The 25,977-nt window shown below is 24.3% G+C and overlaps 1 protein-coding gene across 1 annotated transcript; it reads right to left on the reverse strand.

Annotated features, from left to right (window-relative positions):
• Positions 1–23,388: 23,388 nt before the first annotated feature.
• LOC101501111 (1-aminocyclopropane-1-carboxylate synthase 3-like) lies at positions 23,389–25,432 on the reverse strand. The gene is made up of 3 exons (XM_004508992.4): positions 25,158–25,432; positions 24,785–25,077; positions 23,389–24,695 (listed from the first exon to the last, which is right to left on the reverse strand). The coding sequence occupies exons 1-3, from the start codon at positions 25,302–25,304 to the stop codon at positions 23,702–23,704; spliced, it is 1,434 nt and encodes a 477-aa protein (XP_004509049.1). The 5' UTR covers positions 25,305–25,432; the 3' UTR covers positions 23,389–23,701.
• Between the last annotated feature and the right edge of the window lie 545 nt (positions 25,433–25,977).

Here is a 25,977-nt window from a genome sequence, read left to right on the forward strand (position 1 = left end):
AATAATTTAAAACTAAATTGGGGAGGGGTGTTAATCTATGGACTAAATTGATAGCTTATTCATTTCTCTATTTACTTAAGCATCAATTATTTATTAAGCCGGATATTTTATTATGATTCTTTTTGCTAAGTAGTCTTGAGTTATAGATTTCTCATAATTCATCTTTACAAAATAACATAATAGATTTTGGAATGGCATTCATCCATACAAAATAACCTAATGGTATAAACTTTTTTTAATTAATTTTTTTTAATGCATGTCTTAATTTTTCTATTATATAATGTTCTAAGTAACTCAAACACAATATTTGATTGAATCTTCTACTCTCCTCTCTTTCTCTCTCTTTGAAATAAACATATCTTAAATAAATAAATTCAAAAGAAAATTAACAACTTAAAAATAGAGGTGAAAATAGAGTAGATCAAACTAGATTAAGTAAAAATCAAATTTGGCCTAATCAAATTATTTATTTTTATTATTTGCTCTGAACTTTTTAAAAGTATGATAAAACTTATTTAAAATTAAAGTCTTTAAGTTTAAAGAAGTAGTTTACCTACTTTTTATTTATTTATTAAAAAAATAACTTATATTAAACAAACAAGTTAATTGATGAATGCGATTCAATTCTGTTTTGATATCTAATACAAAATTTTAGAGAATTTGACGACATCCTATTTAAATTATATAGTAAATATTAATAAATTTATTATTTGAACAAAAAGTACAAAATTTAATTTAATAAAACATTTATTTATTTTTATTTACTTAAATAGATTATCAAATAAACTTTAAAGAATTTTTTATTTTAATATATAATACAAAATTTTAAAGAATTTGACGACATCTTATTTAAATTGCAGCAAATATTAGTAAATTTATTATTTGAACAAAAAGGATAAAATTTAATTTAATAAAATATTTATTTATTTTTATTTACTTAAATAGATCATCAAATAAACTTTAAAGAATTTTTTAGCTGTCTTTAGTCTAACTTTTTTAACCATATAAACTTTTAAAAGGTTTTTGTTTTACTATTTAAAAAATGTTAGTATGTCATAATCTAAGCTATAATCTTCTATTAGTCTGTTTAACATATTTCCAGCTCTATTTAATTATCAATTCTAAATCATTTTTTATTAGGTGGATTGACTAAGTAAATCCTACAGCATCACAAAATCTTTCGTATATAATGACAAGCTATAAAAATCCAAATTCTTTTTAATTATTTTACAAATTAATGTCCTAACTCTAATTTATCATTAATTATTAGAATATATTTTATATCACGATGTATATTGTTTTACACATGTCCATTCATCTAAACACTAGATCTTTTTTTAGATTAGAGGTGGTGTTCATCTTTTTATAATTTGTAAAATATTCTTTCAGTGTGAAATTTTTTAAAAATTTGAAAGTGATATTTATAGTGTATAAATGTATTAATTTGATCGGAAAAAAAGTTTCAAATTTATAAGTTTCTTAATTTAGAAGAATAATGGTTGTATAACCAAAAAAAAATGAAATAGAAACAATCGAAAAGTTTATAATAAAATGAGTGATTTTCACACTAGAAATATGATTAAAAAAAGATGAGTCAGTGTTTGTATACATAATTAAAAATATTTAAATAAAATAAGTGATTTTCACTCTAATAATATTATTAAAAAAAGATGAGTTATTGTTGATATACATTTTGTTTTGTTTTAAACATACACTCATTATATGGTACTTTTTTCCTATAAAAAATAGCATATATATTTTGCAATCATTGATTTGAGATATATTTATAAGCATTGGTTTTTATATGATCATTATTTTTATTTTTGTTTTACTTTTTATCTTGAGTACTATTATTTCTTTATTCTTTTTTTTTTTTTTTGACTAATTGAATGAACTATTATTTTTATTTTATTTTATGTTTCATGTCTCATTTCCACTTAAACTTTCGATAACTAATCCTTAATTAGAGGAGTTATGTCACATATTTCTTTCAAAAATATTTTGATTTAATTATCTTTTTTGAATAATGTGTATAATGAATAAACTCAAAGTATTATTTTTTACGACAAAAACATGAAATAACATCGGGAATGATAAGGAATCACTACTTGATTTTGATTATTTTTGCTGTTAATTGAAACTATACTCTGTTTTATGCTTCATCTAATCTATAAATTTAATATTTTAAAATGAATGATTTTATTTTCATGGACAATTTATATAGACAAATACTTTCTTTGTATTAAAGAATAGAATATGTATCTGAACACTAATAAAAGAAAAATAAACATAAATTATAATTACTTTAAAAATACTTAATGTATAATTTAATATTTTTATTTTTTAAAATATATTATTTGTTGATTTTTGTTGTTGCAAATATTTGCTAATTTAAATGTTTTTGCTTTCATATTTTTTATTTTTATTTATTTAAACTTCATTGGATTGTGTGTGCATAAGTTTGATTATTGTTTTTTTTATTTTTTGTGGTAATTTAAGGTTGCTACATTTTAATTAATAAAATATAATTAAAATATTGTGATTTATTTATATGCAATGAATTAAAAAAGAAATTAATAATTAAATTAAGTTTATAATGGTAGTTATATTTTTATCGTTGTTTTTTCAATTATAGAGATATAGACAAAGAATTAGTAAAATGTGAAATAAAAAAAATGAATGAATTCTAGAATGCTATATCATACTACTAAATCATATGGCAAAATTAATTTTATATGATATGTAAAGATGTGTGTCAATATATTATTTTAAAATTTATTTTAATATATTATATTAATTGATTCATCAATCTAAACTTAAATATGTATTTTAGAGCATACAAGAGAAGAAACTCCTAACAATTAATATGATTATTTGACTGCTCTAATTGACTGGCCCATTAAGACCATATTTTAAGTTAGACTTTATTTCTTAGTTACATACCTCCCCAACTCGGACTCAAATATAAAAAGGTCATATTTAATTTGTTGTCTATAATATAAGAAAAAATCTAACTAAATTTTGTTTACTTAATGTTATTATATTTAAAATATTTTCAAAGAAACAAGTTCACATTAAAGTAAAGAGATAAGATAATTTGAGAAATTAAATTATTTTTGTTATTATCAAAAAACTTAATGAGAATATTATTTTTAATGTGTTAATTTGTTAGTTTTGTTTACGATTAAATCTGGTGGGAATACATCTAGTCAACCTATATATGAATGCATGACAAGTGAAGTTTAATTTGTTTAAATATAAATCGCAGACTTAGCTTAAACACAGCTCTTGTACAAATAAATTCCTTTCTTTTAAATAAAAATAATGATAAAGGAAGTTTTGATTGTCATTTGGAACATAAATTCTACAAAAAAAAGCGGTGTGGACTGAACATCCTCAACATATATACCATAGTATCACACATTAACCCATGCACACAAAGTCTTACACGAAAATATATATAATATATAATAAAATAATTATAAAAAAAATTCTGTAAAGTTGTTTGAAAGAATAATTCATTGACAAGAGCAACCATTTCAGAAACAAATTCAAAGTACATACCAACAAATAATTTGGTTTTATCTTTTTGAAAAAATAATATTGTTTTAATAGAATGGCAATGTCTAGGGGATTAAATAAACAAAAATGAGCCTTGATTGAAGCCTTAAAGTCTACATAGGATACGACAAGTAAACACCGACGACCTTCTTATGCAAGCAATTTGTCTTTTTATATGTGGAAAAACATAAATATAATCCCCAATGTTTTGTTTATTTGATGAAATTGACACTCACTACCATGAGAGTACAAATTCTTTTTCATCATTAAATAAAGTTTCTAATTACAGAGTGTACAAATTAGATTTTTCAACCAAAATCAACTTTCAAATCTTTTACTATCCAATAATTTGGTCGTGGCGGGCAGAAGAATTAGAATTAAAAGAAGACAATCCAAAGAATAGTGTTTTCTTCTTTTAATTTATGTGACTCAATTTTCTTTCAAATAGTTCAAGGCTATTGTAGGTGGGTGATATTTTGAACACCTCTACATTTTGTCCTCTTACACCCTTATATATTACTCTACGTATAAAAATACTCATAAAATTCACCCTCGCATTTCCTTGAAAATCACTAATGAATTTTCTAACTTCATCAAATGCAATATATATTCGGTAAATTTCAAAGGTATATTCTATAAAATTGGAGAAAACATGAGATAGAAGACTAGACAGAATTTGTAAAATTAAGAGAAAAGTGAAAATGAGATATAGTTTAAGTGAAAAACAGAGGATTGTATTAGTTTTAATAAAATAATATCTACTTTCTAGGCACAAACATGTTAGTGAAATTTTATAGAAGTGCAGGGCGTGAGTACCAACTATGGTAGTATAAAAAGATAAAAATATATCTTTATACCTTTATGTTTTAGTATAGATGCTCTGAGTTTATCTTTTTTCAACTTGGTTTGATTCATTAGTTTTTAACATATATTAAATTACATTTTATAAATTTGAATTTTTTTTCGAATTAATATTATGAAATATTAATATCTAACCGAAACGTTCTATTAAACTGAAAATTCAAGTTTGTATGCACGGGAAAGAAGTTGAAAATATTTATGTATTAAAGACATTTATTACTTTAATTTTAATGATATATGTGTGTTTAAATTGTTATAAAGAAAATTAAGAAATATCGATGATTTTTAAGATTTAATAAATGTTTTATTAAAAATTAATATAAGGGATATATTACTGCAATATTTGATAGAGTTTTTAATGATTAAAAGTTTTCAGTTGAACTAATTATTGTCAAAATTGAGATAAAAAAGTATCGGTATAAACAAAATGTAATTTAAAAGACTTATTCAAAATAAAATAAGATTTAAAATAAAAATTAAGTTAAATTTAAAAGACTAAAAATATAATTTTTTTTGCGTATATGAAAATATTACCCATAGTTTGTTTAGATATGATTCATATTTATTAGCTCTTTGCTAAACAAATGAGTTGAGTATGTGTATAAGTGGGCTGAATATGTGTAAGTCCCCAATGAGTCAATGTGTTTATTATTTGATTATGCATCAAAGCAGAATTCGCAGCAAATACTAGCATAAGATATCAAAATATAAATTACGCTTTCGGAAATTGTAATATTTTTGTGTAAAAATTTTAGAATTTTCTTTTCTGTTACTCAAAATAGTCAATATTAGTTTGTAATCGATATTAAGAGTAGTTTATAAATAATAACCACATTCGTCTATCCGCTAAAAAATATTATTTTATTAAAAACAAAATCGTAAAATTTATGTCATAAAATAAATAATACTTTTAAAATATGACTTTTAAATCGGAACAATGGTGTCGCTTTTGAAAAACGAAGATTAAGCCACACACAGAGGTCAGACTCAGACAGTACTTAGCATCGATTTGAGAGTTATTAAAGGTTTTTATACCCAAAGTGCAAAATCGATTCAAAAATTCAAGAATTGCACAAAATCATATAATATTGAAAAAAAATTAATGTTATTTTGTTGCACGGAAAGCATTATATTTAATTTTTTTTTTCTAAACTGAACTGAACCATAATATATTGCATTTATAAATTATTTGTCAGTTTTTTTTTAATAATACTTATTAGTTTAATTTAATCTATTTTTTCATTACAAACATTTTAAACATAATTGATCATTGTTTTTTATAATGTTAAATTTTAGTAAATTATGAGTTACATAAACTTACTATTTTACTGTATTTTTATAATATTAATATATTTTTTAAATAAAATTATAATTTGGATATCTAAAATTTGATCTAAATTAAACTGCTTGTAATTAGATCAAATCGGATCATATTGTTTTTTTTTTTTTAAATGTGTCATATAAACTAAATGCGTGTGAATTTATATTTGGACCAAATGACTTTTTTTTTAAAAAAGTCTTCATTGTATGAAAATCGAGACTGAATATATTTATAAACAACAATCACACGTGTCATCCCACCAAAGAGACTTTTACAAAAGAAAAAACAGTAATGACTTGTGCGCAAGATCCCAAATATTGAAATACCTCGGAAATATGGCTTAAGGTCGAGTTCTATTGTTCCAATACACCCAAAAGGATCACATTATTTGATAATCAAGGTTAAGCATAAGTTATAAACACATGCATTCCTTTATCCATCATAACACCTTTTTTCATAAAGGACAAAACTTTGAGGGATCACACAAAACCTATATAGTAAAGAATATCTCATAAACATGATGTTACAGTCTTGAAGGTTGAATATTAGTATCATTGTGGGAATCAAACTGCCGAGGATCTTTGCCATGTACGGTATTTGATTGGCCTTTTAGCTTCAATTATGGGCTAATTTTATGGTGGACCAAAATATCTCACATTGTTCAAGAATCGAGATTAAGTGTAGTATACAATTACTCTCATTCATCAATCCTATGATATTTCTTTTCATAAATAAAAATAAGAAAATCGTTAAGATTTATATAAGACTCAAAATAGATAATATCTAAAAAATGTGTTGTAGTGGATTTGAAATAAGATCAATTTTTTGATATATTTTTCATTTTTATATTAAAATTCGAATTTTTAAGAACATAATAAATAAATAAAATAACTCAAATTTAAATTTTTTTTGAAGAAATTATATTCTAAAAAACTTAAATACAAGTTTTTCAAAATGTTTTCATATTTTTAAAAGAAAAAAAATCATTATAGACAAATTTCATAAGTTAGTAGAGTTATGTTAGTTTTCAAATTTGAATACAAAACTTTCTCTTTAAATTTTCTATGGTGCCCATTAGTTCAACAACTCAACTCCATGCTGAATATATATTATAAAAAATTGGAGAAATAAGAATGTTGATTCCAAAAAATAGAAGCAATTAAAATTAATATTATATAAGTTTTTTTATTTTCTATCAAATTTTCTTAGCTTTTTATTACTTACAAAATTACTATTTTTATTTGTGCCTCTGCTTTTAAGTCAATTTATATGTATCCTTTTAATTTTTTTTTTTTTTTTTGCAATCATATTAAAGATATTATAAATATCTCGTACACAAAAATTTAAATTTTTTAACAAAAATTAAATTAAATATGAATTTTTAAGTATCTGATACTAAAAATGTATATTTAATGGATATTTTGTTAAAAATATTAAATTTTTATGTGGAAGATTTTTGTAATGTTTTACATATAATTTTAAAAAAGTTATTAAAAAATTAAAAGAATATATATAAGTTGACTTAAAAAGTGTGCATAAAGTAAACTTGAAGTTTATGATTATCAAAACGGCCCGTTTCATTTTTAAAATAAAATAAAATAATAATAATTAATAATAATATTAATAATAATAATAATAATAATAATAATAATAAATAAATAAATAAATAAAACAAATCAATACGACTCACTTTCACTTTTTTTCTATCTCACTCTCATTTCTTTCCTCTCTCACGGTACCCTTGTTCCACCCTTATTTCTCCATTTTCATTTTTTTTTCTTTTTTATTTTTTTTCTTCTTTATTTTTTTTCTTCTTTTTCCTCTCACTTAAAGTCACAATAAACTCATGGAAATGATATACACTCTCTAAGCAAGCTTCCTCATATTTTTACAAGTTATTGTGTATAATTTTTGATTTAGGGTTTGTGCTCTAAGGAAAAAGAAGGATACTCATTTCTTGATAGTTGTTTTTTGAAACTCTTTGAGGTAAATACTTTTAGCTAATATGAATATCTAGAAAAATATAGTTTTGGATAAAATCTTATTTTTGTACTTAGAGTAGATTTAAATGATTTTTATGATTTTCTAGAGTTAGCTAAATTTTAGAATAATTTTTCTAAAGTCTTGAGAATATTTTTTTTACTAAGATTTGTCAGTTGAGGTCTTGTCTGCTACTCAGAGAGTTGTTGGAGGACAAACTTAGACGATTCTCCATAGTTGTGAGTCGACAACGGTCATCGTCATATATTTTTATAATGCTATAATTATTATTTTACTTGTTTTCTATATTAAAGTGTTTATTGAAAAAATGGGGAACACAACCTTTATTTTTGTTTTCTTCTTGATTTTATCATTAATTATTTTATGGTCTTTGTTATGTGATATGTTTGTAGTTTGAATTGGTTGAGTTATAAGCTTTGAAATATGTGTTGTGAAAAATCATTGTTATAATTGTGAAATCGTTAATAACGGTAGGTGCACCTAGTTACCTCGTTTTGATTAGGGAGAGTTACTTGTTCGATGGAGCCACCCCTATGAGAAATGTCATCCGTAGGATGAGAGGGCTATCAACGAGATGTAAGCTCCCTAATTGATGTGTGATGATGTGTTGCAGGATTGAGATGAGGGGGCTATCCGTTAGATGAAGTCACCCATAAGGAAAAGACTACCCTTAGGAGGAAAGGACAATCAATGAGATGAAGTTGCCTCTTGGTTCTAAAAAATTTGTAATTTTACTTGATTGATTTTTATGATGCTTTTAAGGTTATTTATTTTGATTTCGCTTTGCTATTAATTTAATTTTTAATATTTCTATTTGAACAAATAACTCATAAGTTTAATGATTTTATTATGTGTATAACATAATCGCCACAAGATTGTAAAACAATTATTCATGTTTTTTTGTATTTCTCTTCTAGTTGAAGGTGATTGTTGTCTTATCACTAAGTCTTTGTGACTTACTCCTTCATGTTGCCACCATATTTGTTTTGGTAGGCCTCTTTGATCGATGACCTCTTTTTAGTAAAGTCTATTGAGTCCTGATATAATTTGCAGCTATGTTGAGTCTAGAAAGTCATTTTGGAAAATGTATTAAACAATTAGATTATGATATTTGAAATATGAATTGACTGAGTTAATACTGTAAATGAAGATTTTATAAATTTGGAAATCTTGAAGTTATAAAGGATAACCTGTCGAAATTTCAAGATAGATTATATATATTTTTTGAAATGGTTATTGAGAGCGATTTAGTTGTTTAAATGTTAAGTAACTTGATAGACTTGTCAGACTAGGAGTATAACTTGTGCGCCAGTCACGACGTTTATTTTTTGGGGTCATGAAAGTTATACTCCTGTAGAAAACATATGGTTTATATTTGGAAAAGAACACAAAAATGGTAAGGGTGAGGGAGGAAGAAAATAGAGAAGGGTCTTTTTGTCCGGTAAAAACATTTTGGGGTATGAATAATAACTCCCCATTTTTCTAGAGTTATAATTCAGCGGTAGCCCATAACAAAAGCACAGGTCAGATTTTGATTTATGGCTTGCCTCTAGTAGTAAGTTCTACATTTGGGCTTTTTATTTTTCAAACCTTTTGAATTATGGGCTTGCCTCTAGTAGTAAGTTCAATATTTGGGGCTTTTTATTTTACAAACCAGCCTGTTTGTAGGTTCTGCCTAGGGGTTACAAACTAGTCTTTTTTATTTTACATAAGTGTATGATATGTCAGATTAAAATATTTATTATTTTAACAGACAAAATTAAAATATTTTTAAAAATATTTATCATTTTAACAGACAAAATTAAAATATATTTAAAAGTCTGTTGAATTAAAAATGTTAAACTATATATCACATAAAAAAATATTTTAAATTTATTAAGTCGATCTATTTAAATAAATATAAATAATATTTTTTATTATTATAATAATTATAAATTAAATTTCAATATAATAATTCATATATTATATAAAAACAGTAGTAATTTATATATATTATAATGGCCAGTGTAATGGTCATTCATATATATTATAAAAGTTTCATGTGACAGTTTAAAATAGTTAGCAAGATATTTATTATATATATTATAGATAAATATTATTATAGATATATTTATTTTTATGATAAAAGAAAATTTTGAATAGTAGTGGTCTTCTTCGCTCAATATTATTATGAAGTGCATTAATATTTTTATTCTAAATTTCAAGAACGATTCATTGAGTTTATGATTAATTTGCTGATTTTTGTTGTAACGTGATTGACTTCATCACAGATATCAAGAACTCATGAATCCCCAAATTTGGACAATTTTTTCGCGTTAGATTTTCTTCTTTCAAATTCAATGTAAAGGCACTTGATCAAGAAATATTGAGAACATTATTCCTCTTTCAAACTTTTTTTTAGTATAATCATTTCACCTTAACTTAGCTGTGAATGTGAATTCTGATTGAGTTTTTTTTTTCTTCCCGTAAAAAAGAAGTGGTATATTTGAAAATTTGGTCGTTTAACATCTTATATGGATTTAAGCTACTTTGGAAAATTAGTTTCTAAAATTGTATGTGGAGGAAATAACTTTTTACCTAAAAAATAATTATTAATCTTTTTTCTTCTTGTATAAGTTGTAATGTCTTACTATTTATAAATGATATTAACGTGGGATATATAATTTTGTAAGTATAACGTGGTTTTTATAAAATCAACTACTTAACTACATTAATTTTTAATTGTTTGAAAATTTCTGAAATGTCTTACATCATGGGAAGAGGGAGTATTACATTCTAATTTGTATTTAAGTTTTATTTATAGATAAATGTTAGTAAATTAATAGTTTTATCTTCTATCAGATTTGAATTTAGAATTTTTTTCTTAAAACATTTTCGGTGTTCTTTATATTTATTTTAATATTAATATTAATATTAATATTTATATATATTGCTAGTTTAACTTATATATTTTTATAAAATTTATATTCCATCTATATATATATATATATTTATTATTATTACTATATTTATTTTAACATACTATATGATCATTAATATTAATAAAAAAATTAATCATAGTTTTTTCATTTGACTTTATGGTTTACATTTCAGATTTTCACACAGAAGCAATATTAAAGTCTACATGCACATGCATAAACTAAAGCTAGTAGTACAATACAAATAGACACCGACAAAAATTCGGCGGGAGATAAAGCATAAGTTAATTTGTACTTTCTGTGACTTTTAGTTGTTTATTTTTTTGAGAAAATTCTATTTGATTTTATGATCTATCCTTTTTCAATTGTTGTTAATAACTTTTTTTTTTGTCAGCTATACATTTATCTTTTCAATCTTTTCAAAAATGTTAAGTTCATACTTAAAATTAAAATTATGTCTATGAATCTACGATATATGATAGATAACATTTTATACTTATTTTAATTAAAATTTTAAACATGTTAGGTTCAGTTCTTGTGTGGATTATTGAATGAAAAATATTAATAATATACTTTCTAATACAAGTGTTTTACTAAGCGATCAATTAAAATAAAAAAACATCAACTCTGATCCGACTTAAATCTTGAATGAATTGATTTTGAAAAAAGTTTAATGTACATTCGAATGTTGAGTGACCTTTCGAGAGAAATAAAAATAGAAAATATGATTTTATAGATGTGATGATATTTCAAGAGAAATAAAAATATAAAATATGATTTTATAGATGTGATTTATCGATGATATGAGAAAAAAAAAATATTAAATAATTAAATATATGAAAAGAAGATGTGTATGAATACAAGAGTGTTAACTTTATAAAGTCTTTTATATAACTTTTGGTTAAACTATTGGAGAATTTGGAGCGGAATAATGGGGATAGTTCCACCACTTCGGAAGCCATAAGAAAATTAAAGTTTTGTTCCATACAAGGCAAAACATAACCAAAATATTGTCGAAAGTCGTAGTAGAGGACATGAGGCAAGACTATTGGAATCTTGCCAACTTCATATAGTACTACTACCTCTGAAGTTTCTTGCAAATTAATACTTATCTATGCGTTATTATTAATTTCCCAACCATATACTTCTATATGTAGAAGATTGATATTGATATAAATTGAGCTAACCAATTAATATAGAGAATTTGTACGAAACATCAGTTAATTCGATATATATAAGAATATTTTATCTTTAAAATAATAGTTAAATAATTTTAAAAAAAAAATATTTTCTATCATTTATATAATTTTAATAATTAAATATTATTTAACAAAAGTGTTAACAAACTAAAATTAATTTGTATTTACAAATTTCATTGTTCATAATAGTAAATATTAAATATTTTAATAATATAATATAAAAAATTAATATAATATTAATAAACAACAAAACATTATTTTATTTTATGAAATAATCTTTTATAAAATACAAAATTCAACAAATAATTTTTTATTTATAAAAATGATTCTTAATTTATTAGTTTATAGAACAAATATATATAAAAAAAACTCTTTAATATGTGAACTTACTGTATAAACTTTCATTGATATATATATATATATATAAATGGAAAGGAAAGACACCACCAAGGCACCAATAGTATAGTGCCCCACAATCTTCCTTTTACAGTATTGTACATTTGGAAAGAAAAACTTTTAATAGCAAAACGTTGAAATATATATACTCCATGTTCTTGACTATATCTCACATTAATTCAAATCCAAACCAAACATATTAACATAATCTAAATACACAGCTCAAAAAGTCAAGGAGATCAAAATACATTCCGCAACTAGACAAGAAGAATCCATAGTCGAAATCATCGTCATCGTATGAACTTGCGTTATTTCGTGTTGGATAAGATTGTATTGTATTGATGGGATCGATTATTGATCGTTCCATTTGGTCAAGGACAGAATGTGTAGCTTGCAGAGTAACTTGGAAAACAAGTTCACATGCCCATGAGGATAAGTTGAATCGAATTAATAAATAATATACACACTCCATTGGATTATACATAAATATATATAATTATTATTAGACAAATGTTAACAAATGTTCCAATGACATTTGTTAAACAATCAAATAAAGAAATATTCAACTAGTCATTTATTAAAAATTGTGTTTTCAGCACATTAAAAGTTGTGGGTATTGAAATGTGTTTTTTCAAGTAAAATTTTTATATCTTAAATTCTTTAATAACTGTCTTTAAAATATTTATTAACAAGACTTTAATTATTATTACTAAAAAGGTAAATTTAGAGATTAAAATAAGTGGAAAAAGAAGAAATGAAATTCTTATATTTTTACCACTAAATTTAGTGATAGATTTAAGGAGTGATTCTATTATTTTTTTCTTTCTCTCTAAATTTACGCCGCTGATTTCAAACTTTATTATTGATAGTAGATGAATCATATTTCGATTGATTAATCAAATATTTAATTATTGATGTTTATAGTTTAAAATAAGTTTGAATGAAAATTCATTGATGTATATAAAAAAATTATAATTTAAGGTAATTTAAATGTTTAAATTGAATTCTTTTTATTTGAATTTTTTTTATTTGGATAGAATAATATTTTGTTATATAGTAATTAAATAACATCAAATATAAAAATTGGAACTTAATATAGTTGATTTGCTATTATGAAAATTTCTGGTGTAAACATACAAATATCAAAATAAAAGTGATCATAATTAAAATTAAAAAATTGGTCAAATTTTGATAAAAATTTAGAAAAGTTGAAAATTCAACAAAACTTGCACATGTATATGCGTCAGTAAATGAATTTTTCAAAAATAAATAGGGATTAATTTGGAAATTTTGAAACTTGGGAATCAATAAGCATAATTTGAAAAAAGGAAATATGTGGACAAATTTGCTGTTCATATTTTATTAGGTAAGAGTGAACAATCAAATGATTGAGTTCAAAGGATTAATAAACTTCAGTTAAATATAAATTATTTAAGAGAATTCGAGTTTAAATCATAATTAAAACAATTATTTGGTAGATTTTACTAACATGCCGACTGGACTCTAAATTACTAGACTCCTATTTCATGTAAGAACCAAAGATAACAAATGCATTTAATTTTTTCCGGTGGTATGCAATTCCATAAATTTTAACAAAATATATCATAAAATAATTATAAAAAGAAAAAAATACAACATATGATCACTATATTTTAAAATTTATTCGAATTTAGTATTTAAACAAAATAATTTATGTTGAATATTTGAATTACACTATAAAATTATATTACTTTATAAAATGTCTTTATTAAAACACACTCTTAAGGTGCGTGTGGTTGGGGACAATGAAGGAAATGGGACTACAAGTGATTGAATTATTTTAAACTTTAGTTATTTGATTCAATATTTTAGAGAGGGAGATAGAGGAACAAAACGATTCAAGTGGAGACACTCAAATTCGAGATGTATTAAACACTAAATATAAGCAATTTTTTCTATCAAAATTTCAATTTTAATTCATCATATTTTGAGAGTCTAATTCTTTTGCTATACTCAATTTTTGTTGATTGTTCTTTTTTATTAGACTTAATTACATTTTTGGTGTCTATATTTTTACAAATTCATGAAATTGTTTCATCTAATTTAAAAGTCGACAGTTTTAGTCATTTTTTTAGATTTTTAAATCAAAAGATAACTATTTAATGTATTTTAAATAACATGAGATATAATACCATGATATAGAACTATCTAAATGTATTAATTATATGAATTTTTTTTAAGTTAAAAGTTAACTTTTTACTGTGTTTTATTTCGATTTTATAGGTGTTAATCATTATACATTATTGTACCATATGACACATTATTTAAAACATGTCACGTCGTCATTTTTTAGTTAAAAATTATAGGAGACTAAAATTGTCGATTTTTAAATAAAAAATCAATTTGATAAATGAGTAAAACTAAGAAGACTAAAACTGTAATTAAATATTTTTTATTAAGAGACAGAGAATTGAGTTACTTGATCTAAAGAGTACTTTCAGAAGAAGACATGATGATGATGATGGAATTACTGTAAAAGATATATGAAAATGGAGATACAATGATTGTGATAAGGGAGATATGAAGAAAAAGAAGATAGATATATGATAAATAAAATAGGACATGCAAGAATAAGTCCGAGATCGGAAAAATTGAGATAATTAATTATGTTTTATAAATAATTTATAAATATTTTAATGTAATAGTTTATAATATTTATTAAAAAACTTATTTATAAATTAATATTAATGTAAAAAAAATAAAAATGCAATTAATCATTAAAAAAATAATTGTATGTAACCATTCAACTAAACTCATTTATTGAAGATGACTAAAAGTTGATTTTGTAAAAAACGTAAATTTTTTAGAAGATAAATAACTTAAATATAATTTTTTTTATTGCATAACATCTACAAAAATAAAATTTAAACAAACTATAATAATTTACTAAAATACTTATATGTTGAGTTCAATGAATTTGAATTCCCTCAATTTAAACGTTCCTCGATGTTCTCAATATAATTTTAATTTTTAATTGTTTGGATTAAAAATTTATATCATTTACATAAAGTTTTACACAAATATAAAATCATTTGATATGTTATTGAAATATATTAAAATTAACGTCATATGTACATGTATTGAACATTATTAGTCTTCATGAGTCTCAATAACATATCAAACGATTTTAAATAAATAGAGGAGATTGATATAAACTGAGGAAGATCTAAATTGAAAGTATACAAACTCAAAATCAATAATTAATATCCTCTTTTTGTCTCTAATTATAACCACGAAATTTTTTTATCTCTAATTATAAGTTATATTTCAATTTACTAAATATTATTTTCCCAAACATAGTTTTTATTAATTATACTATTTTCTCTTAAAAAAATAAAAAGGTAAATTATATACATTTATATATACAAAAAGTATGCTAAAAAGCTCAACACATAAAATAGATTTCTAAAAATATGATAATGAAGGCGATGGGATTGGGTGTCTGAAAATCGCATCATATATTCGTAGACAATTCTGTAATTGATCAATCATGCATATAACTGGAAAATCTGTAGGCATGGATTATCCGGAGAAAACGCATGGGGCCCAAAATTAGAATACAAAAATTGTTGTATGGCTTAGGCTTATGGGTGAAATATCATTATTGTGAATGTTAGGAGAAGCAAAAGGCCACGTTCATTTAACCCTTCATGTCGCCATTAACAAAGGAGGTCCTTATTTGCAGGTTCCCTAGTAGGCTGCTCCTATACTATACCATCATCACAAACAGCAAAACCATTTCTTTCTCTCTCTCTCTCCACCACCATTATTAATCAATATTTCTGCAGGTGTTCTCTGTTCCCTTACATGTTCTACATCATGTGAAACCCACATGTCACCCATACCACTTAATCAAATTGTCACAATTTACTAAAATTCATTCATAATTTATAATTCATATATGTTAAGTTAATTTAAATGATTAATAAAATTAATAATTTATTTAGTTTTTAAATATAAAATAATATAAGAAAACATTTTTAATTAAAAATAAATTAATGTAATCATCGTGTAACATAAAATTGTGATGTCAGAAATATTTTGTAATATGCATAAAATATAATAAGGATGAAGTAGTTTCGATCTCTATTTTTTATAAAGTATTATTATTATTAATTACTAACATCGAACATCGATTGTACTAAAAGATATATAATAACACATTTTTTTTCTAATCTTTTTTACTCAACACAGTTTTTTTTTTTTTACTCAAACACATTATTTTAAGATAAAAATAAAAATATAGAGATAGAAATCAATTTTTTTAACTCATTTTTTTATAGATAAACTATTTATAACGTTGTAAACATGCCTAAAAAATTCATTTAAAAATATATGTTGATTTAATAACAGAAATTAAAATTGCATGCATGATAAATTTGTAGGAATTAAAAATTATATTTTTTATTTTACAAAAACTAAAATTATAATATTAAAATTTAATAGTGACTAAACATATATTTAACCTATGATATTTAATTATTGCCCTTAAGTTCTAGCTGAACTGACAAATGTCGATATTGTTAAGTTCAATATCATGTTTTAAATTCACACTCAATACCTCACATTTGTGTGTGTGAATTTCAAGAAATAATTATCACTCTATTTTATTAATTATTGCTTAAAATATTTTAAAAGTAATAATTTAAAATTTATCAATTTGATATATATATTTTTTACTTAAATATTTAAAAATAAATAAATTATTTTTAAATATTAAATTGTTTTAAATAATTTAAAATTATAATAAATAAATTATTTATTAATCTAATATTCATTTTTTTAATTAACAAGTTTATTAATTTCAAACTATAATAAATAAACTATTTTTAGTTTTAAATTATATAATTTATTGATTAATGAATTATCAATTTTAAATTATAATGAATAAATTATAAAGGATAAAAATTTATTTTTATTATAATAATAAAAGTAAAATAAAAAAAAATATAAGTTATAAACTTATATATTACTTGAATTAACTTATCAAAAACACTATAAAATATCAACTTATAATCTTTAAGCTATAAACTCGTTATTTAGGCCTTACCATATACAACATATGTCTATATATCTCAATTAAAAAGACTAAAATAGGGGAAAAGTCTAGCTTAGTTTTTATTTTTTTGTTGGATGTAAGTATAAAATTACATACTATCACTAATCCTGTCTTCATATCACCGTAAGTTTTGTGTTGGATTATTTTAACACCAATTAAAAAATGGATAAATTAAAAAGAGAGAGAATGATTATTTTATTAAACCATCATTAGTAATCATAAGTGTAGTTTCATTTTTCATTATCATAAGTGGAGATTAAGTTGTAGACTACATCGTGATCAAATGATATTTCAATTACGAGTATATATTCAAACAAACTAAAATAAAAAATAAATAAAAAGAATTGATGGATATTAGTTAAACGAGAAAACTAATAGAGAAATTAAATATTTTTTAGTTTTAAAAAATATAATAAATTTCATAATAATTAACTTATATAATTGTGAGATTCTAAGTTCAAACTCAGATCAATACGTTTAATCTAAAAATATCGATTTTTTTCGGTTGAATTAAGAATTAAAAACAAAAAATTAACATTTAACATTTGAGTTGAGGAATAGTAGTTTATAGATCTGTAATAGATTTTAATACATTAAGAAACAGTTTTGAGATGATGATAGTTAAGAGTCAAAGTTGATAATATATTGATAAAAAATGTGCCAATTATCAACCATCCGTTACTACCACTTTCCTTACCTTTTTAAGATCTTTAGATTTTCGGTTTGGATTGTTCACACCAATGATTAATTGCAATAATTTCAGCTGATCAATCATCACAAGTAGCTAAAATTATAATCCAACCATAATTATGAAATAAATATTTAATTGGGCCAATCTTGAATGTGCAGATAACTAAATTATCGTTCAACAAGTTTTTATTGATTTTTTTGTCTTTATATGATATTGTATGTATTAGGATTTGCAAAAGAAAAATTGATTTTCAGAAACAAATTCAAATATAAAATATAATATAAATATGCGATTTCAATTTTTTTATTAGTATTTTATCTCTCGTCATATGATAATGTTGAAGAAAAGACAACAATCAATGTAATTTTTGGGGTCTAAATAACACATGTGTTTGCAAAATGCAATAGATAGTATTATTATGTTTTGCTGCGATCCGAAATTTGAGACGCGTTCAACAAATCTTAACAGAAAACCGTGTTGACATGTTTTCTGTTTTGAGTTCTAAGGGACGAGAATTATTTTATTTTGAATAATTTTTTTTATATTTAAATATCCATGCTCGAACTACCAGAAACAAAAATTATTATGGATGAGAATAGACGTTTTGTAAGATTTATAAGAAATTTTAAAGTTTAAGTTAAATATGTGATCAATTATTCACTTATTTTAGAGTTAAATGTTATATTTTTTAAAGTATAGTACGATCTATTTAAAAATTTAGTTCGTACTAATATTTTAAATAAGTATTTAGATATATTTTTTAATAGATTAAGAAGTTAATAATTAATAAAATTAAATATTATTTTTATATTTAATATAATATTTTATAAAATTTGATTTTATATGATATATTATATTTCAATTTTATTTTATTATTAATGGTGAAAATAGATTGAATTGGACTAAAATTTATTTAAATATGTCAGATATACTTAAAAAATATTAAAGCTTGAGTCTTGTATATTGTATGTCAAATGCTTTATTTTAGGTTTTACTCTAAATTTATTTTGTGTTAAGACATATAAAAGAATATTTTGCTTATCTCTAAAATGGCCAATAGACAAATAAAAAATGTGAAGTCTAGTGAAGATATACAACTATAACATCCATTTTTTCTCACTTTTTTGCAACAAATGTGATGTATATACAAACAATTATTAAGAAAATTAAAGAATAGAATATCGACATTATTAAATTCATAACACAATGATTTTGAGAAAAAATAATATATATATAGAATGCAAAAAATTAGAGTTTAAAATTTTAATAAAGATTCTTATATTATAGAAATATAAATAACATTTTTAAAGAGAAAAAATAATAAATATTTAGTTCACAAATATAACGAATCTTTTATTTTATTATATATATATATATATATATAAATCGATGGTTTAGATTTTATAGACTTTTTAAAAATTTATTTAAATAAAAAATGTTTTTAAAAAACTTAAATATAATCTTTTTATTAAATATATTAAATTAAATTAAATTTTTAATAAATTGAACATTGTTAGATGGTCTAACTTATTTCCATCAAATCATTATGTTAATTAGTTAATTATTGGTACATGAAAGTATTTAGCTCCTATGGCACATGCATATGTAGTTGACAATGACAAGAATATGTGGAAATCGACCGAAATTCCTACACCTAATCGTTGAATAAACTCAATTATCCAAATTTCTTAGTTTAGTGGTAAATCTCTCGATCTCTCACTTTCTTTTATATATACTTTACACAACTTTTATTTATATATATAGTTAGGAAAGATCATGATATGCTAGTTAAGGCATTCGTTTACTTTTTAAAACGTTTTTTATTTTCATTTTATAAAACTCTCGATCTCCCACTTACTTTTATATATACTTTAGTTAAGAAAGATCACATATTAGGAGAGCTGTTGATCAATTCGTGTAATCAAAACATTGTTGATCAATTCGTATAATCAAAACATTGATGCAAGATTTTTAATTATGGAGGATTTTAATTTTTTTATATAATACATTTGAAATTTTGAAAAATTATATTGATGTTTTTAATTTTGTACATTAAACACTTTAAAATTTTATATTTGTGTCTTATGCCTGAAATAAATATTCAATTTCTCACCAATAAGTCCGTGACAGCAAGTGTAACATACTAGAGACCACAATTCACCATCAAATGTTAGAATCATGAATTTAGATGTTAAGATTTTTTAATTTTAAGAGTTCAATTTTTAGATTCAAACAAAACATCTAAAAACATTATGACGGTCTTGTATATTAGTTAACACCATGGTTTAATAACAAATATATATATATATATATATATATATATATATATATATATATATGTTATTTTTATTTTCTATTTTGGAGAAGTACCTGCTACAAATATTCTACCATTTTTAATATATTCATAATTCAAAAGATAAACCTTTTTGTCCATTTTAAATTTATCCTATAATTTTGTTGACATAGTCCATCAATTCAAGGGTATGCTGTTAATTTTTATTTTAGAAAAGATAATAAATTTCATCTTAATTAACTCACGCAACTATAATGTCTTGAATTCGAATTCGAAACAAGACGTTCAACATAAGATATTTGTCAACTAAACTAGAATTTAAGGATAAAATTGTTAAATTTAAATTGATAAAATTTATCTCTTGTAATCTAGTATATATGGTTCTCATAAGTGTTGTACCATAAACAACAATGATAAATGATCAAATTAAGTCCTCAATTAAATAATTCGAGTTCTATTGCTTCTAATCTATAATAACAATTAAAAATTTATCTATTTGTGGAAGAGTCTCTTTGGCAGGAGATAGATGAGAGTGGAGAATGAAGTGATTTTGGTTCAAATTTAAAGATCAGAGGAGAGATAAACAAATTCATTCTTAAAAAGCTAATTTTATCTCTTTCTATTTTGAGAGATCTGAATAAAAAATGAAATGACTAAAAAATATCTATATAAATTATTTAAAATATCTCATTTGATCCTCTTAAATGAGTAGGATCTTTTTTTTTCCTCTCTTATTTTGAATCAAATATATTTTTTTTGCACAATCTTTTTCTTAGCTCTCCTCTATCAAAATCATCTCCTTTCTCCTCCATTAATAAAACCATGCACAATCCTTCCATTCACTCTCCTCTATTAAACCAAATAGACCCTAAATCATATAAGTTATGATTATTCAAAAATATGGTAAGTTATATACATGTGCCTCACTAGCAAAAATAATCCTGATCAATTAGAGATGGAATCCTGGAAACATAATCATCTTACTTTACACAAATTTTTTATTATTAAATATGGATTTGATCTGGTATATGAATATATTTATTATTTTTTGATAAATTTTATAAGCATATTATTCTTTCAATCTTTTTGGTCAAAGCATATTATTCTCAACTGTATAATGTAACTCTCAGCTTGTGATTGGTTGGTGCTTTAACAATTGTTCGAGGTGCGTCGTATAAAAGAAGTAATCTGTATTATATAATGTAATTTACATTTTATCATATTATATAAGTGTGAACGCGTGACCAAATCGTTAGTTATAGCGCAGGATCTTCAGCGTCAAGGATATAAAAAGTTCTTGTTAAAAAGGATAAAATCATTGGAAATTATATTCGGCGTTGACCCACTTCTCGTAGAAGTTATATTGGTGGATATTATAAAATGTGGTAAAAATTTAAATTTTCAACTCAATTTTTTTTAATAAGTGTCTAAAAGACACTTGTTATCTTCACCCATTAAATAAACTACACAATTGAATGAGACTCTTGAACATGATCTAGCGTGTCAAGGTGACAATGCATTCGTCAACTCAGTTAACATAGTAAAAATTGATTTATTTCAATATTCGATCCGTATTATATACACAGTTAACATAGTAAAAATTGATGTATTTCAATACTCGATCCATATAATTATGTAATGTAAAATTTGGATTTAATTTGTACTCTTTCACACTGCCATTTAATCTCAAAAGTCATAATTATCCATGGTTTAAATGTGTTTGACTTCAGTGCATAGTAATTAAAATCTATAAAATTTTATATCTATTTCTCTAATTTTATAACAAAAATTTATTAATTTATATACATTAATTCTCCGTGTAAAGAAATAGTTTTTACATTAAGAGTGAATCACAATTATTTGTTATTTAGGTTTTTTAGATTTGTATAATAATCACTTTTAAAATAATGAATATAAGTAATTACATTATAAAATATTTTATATTGTCAATAAATACAACTTAAATTGTTTATAACAAATATCAATGATATATTTTATTTTTTTTAAACGGATCAACTACTGTATATCCCGTTAAAAAACGTAGTATAATACACAACAAAAAAACTTATGTACTATCATCATAACACGTAGTAGTACACACCGCGTAGTTTGTTTGAGACAAAACAACTTAAAAAGTTCAACAAAGCAAAGTATTCTGAACAGCTTAAAAAATTGATTTTTTGCAAGTAACTTGCGTACTCTTTAATTACGTAGTTTGTTAAGGGATTAACAAAAGGTTTTCTTCTTTCAAGTTCAAACTTCAAATCTCTCCCCACAGATAATACTTAGTTTAACGTATCTATTTCTTACAATTGAAGGGAAAAAGGTGAAGCTTCCTCAACTTAATTGGCTTAAAATAGTATATACTCATAAAACGGAAAAAAATTTCATCTTTTTAATACAATAATTCTAAATATTAAAAATTTATATTATTAATTTTTAAATTTTAATTTATTGAACAAATATTAATATTATTAAATTAAATATTTAATTACGAATCCGAAATCTCAAATTTTTGGTAAAAATATGTAGTTGTATTTTTGATCATGTCTAAAAAGAATGACTTTATTGACTTTTTGGCCATTCAATCAAACAGTGCAAATTATCCTACTTATGCGCCTTGGAAGATGCATGCGTAGTTGAATACAGTAATATGGGTATGAAGGTCGGTTTATAGAAGGCCCACAGCACAATCCTTCTTCTAGGTTCAACACATGGCATTCGTACTATTCTTACTAATTAATACAAGGAAATCGATAACCACATGATTATAATTAGTTAAGGCGACGAGATACACAATATTTTCATATAGGCTCCGAGTAGGAGGCTGGACCTTGGGAAGTTATTTCTTAAAAATTGGATAAACACAAAGGAAACTTAACACTCTTTTTAGGAAAATTGTTTTCTTTAAACATGACATGTATTATAGGAAAGAGAGTATAATTATATATTAAATCATGTTCAAGACATCACATAATCAAACTTCTCAATGTTTTGATACCAATAAGATTTTCATGGTAGGAGAATCAATAATAATGACACAAACATATAAATAAATCAAACTTTTCATTTATTAATAATATTTAGGATATCACTTTCTTTCATGGTAATAAATAATAACTGTTGAATTCAAACGGCCAAACTAACTAAAAATGCTCACACTTCACATCCACATGGACAGAGTGCTTTCTCCCACTACAAATTTTTATCACAAAAAAAATATTAATAAAATAAACATTTTTTGAACTACTCCACCAAAAATAATTGGGGAGCCCAAAAAGAAAAAGAAAAAGAAAAAAAAAGTGTATTGTGCATGGCTAGCTTGAAACTTCACAGACACAATTCACAAACTAGGAACCAAGTTACCGTTCCTCTTGTCGATCACGATGATCACGAGACGATAACCGAAAAACCCACTTAGTGAGTGATGAAGACTTTCTTTTAGATTGAGTATTTGTGTTTCGAGTATTATTATTGCCAGTGGACTCAACAACGAATTCTTTTAACCTTTTCATTGCTAGTTTCAGAGTCTCTTCCGACATGTTTGCGAAACACACACGAAACCAACCTGGTTCTGTACAATGACATGATGAACCAGGTGAAATGTTCAACCCAACTTCATACACTATCTTCTTCCATAGCTCCATTTCAGCTTCAAATGTGTTCGAATTCAAAAGGTGTCTCATATCAACCCAGCAATACAATCCTGCGTTGCTCTCTAGACACTTTATTCCTGTTTTTTGTAAACCTGAAACCAGCATTTTATGTCGTTGTTTCAGCCTCTTTGAATTTTCTACCAAGTAGTTTTTGGTGAATTTTTTGTCACTAAGCATGGAGGAAAGAAGATATTGTGTTTGCGACGAGATTAAGCCGAAGCTTGACATCTTCGTCGCAGCGGAGACTACTGTCGTGTTTTCGGAGTAAATGGCGCCTATGCGGAAACCCGGCAAACCCAAGTCTTTTGAGAGACTATAGACAACATGAACCCTGTCACAAACTTCGTCAGCATCATTAGAAGAATCCTTAAAGTAGTTTCTATCTTTAAGGATCTCCATGACGCTGAGGAAGTTTGGAGAGGTAAAAACAGTCCCAGAGTAAATCTCGTCACTTATCAAATGCATGTTTTTTTTGTCTTTGATAAAGTCAACGAGCATGTTTAATTCACTCCTTGACAATGTGGTGCCTAGTGGGTTTGATGGGTTTGTAACCATTACACCTTTGACTTTAAGGTTGCGGTTTTGTGCCTCTTGGTATGCTTGTTGCAATGCTTGTTGAGTTATTTGAAAGTTGTTGGAGCTATTGCATTGTATGGGAACAATCTCAACACCAGTTCTCCACTTAAGATCTCTATCAAATCTGCACAAATAAAAATGATCAGCTAAAAAGTTCGATATTGTAGTAAAATGGAGATAAATTTGAAGTGCAGTTTTAAAAGTGATACGTACCCTGGATAATAAGGAGTGGGAAGGAGAAATGCTTCTCCTTTTTCGGCAAGACAGAACATTAGAGTCTCGTTTGCTGAAGTGGAACCTGCGGTGAGAACTATGTGGTTGGGATCAAAAGTGACTTTGTTTCCTCTAATTTCAGCCATGAAATCTACCAATGCTTTTTTGAATGAAGGGATGCCATGGTAATCTTGGAAGAGAGCAAGTTCTCGGAATATCGACTTTCCATCTCGCTTGAATCCAGATGCGTCTGGATTCTTAGAGAGCCATGATTCCATTAGATCAAAAGAGAGCTGAAATACATAAATTCCATTGTTAGTACAATTTTACTTTTTTTATTTAACTAATAAGGATATGTTAATAGAAAATATACCTGATTCTCTGCTAGACCCATCTGAATAATTCCTTTGGGATTGTGAACTTCATCGTAAGGATTCTTCTCGTATTCCTCCCATCCTAAGAAGTATGAAGAATCTTGGCCGTGACTATTACAAGTTGCTTTTGTAGACAAGAGTTTCATTTTTTTGTGGTGATGGTGGAAGGAATATTAATGAACTGTGTTTACTCTCGAGCAAGGAAAGAAAAGAAGAAAGAATGTTTGGGAGAGAGAATGTTAAAACTAGTTAAGTTTTTTTTTAGATGATTTGTTTGAAGATGAATTGATGTTGGAGTAGTGAGGTGGGTGTATATATTTATAGGTACAAAAGAAATGATAGGGCCACGTGGTATTGCAGAAACTCTTTTGACTAAAATATGTAGCCTTTTTTCTCACAGACAAAGAAATGAAAAGAGACAGAACCAACCACAATAAAATCATTTTATTAAAATGCGGTAATTAAAAAGTGCTATGTTGCTTAAGAAAAAAAGTGTTATGTCCACCGTCCCAACCATATCACGAGAAGTCCACGCTGCCTAGTATCACTCAATAATCAGGAGCAATTCAAATTTTAATATTTATTGGGTAAATTTACACCAATCATACTTTTAATTAAGATTATATCCTTGCATAGATCTTTAATTATTTTTTATTTCTAATTCGATGATTTAAGTTTCAAAATGTGTATGTGGATGAATTTTTTTGCAGGATTTTAACTAACTTAAAGAGACAGAGTGTAATTTTTTTGTATTTTTGGTACAAATATTTATTTTATTTAATAATTATTTCAATACAAATATGTGGAAAGTGTCTCCCA

Source organism: Cicer arietinum, chromosome 7 (genome assembly GCF_000331145.2).
Source record: "Cicer arietinum cultivar CDC Frontier isolate Library 1 chromosome 7, Cicar.CDCFrontier_v2.0, whole genome shotgun sequence".
NCBI classification, from domain to species: Eukaryota; Viridiplantae; Streptophyta; class Magnoliopsida; order Fabales; family Fabaceae; genus Cicer; species Cicer arietinum.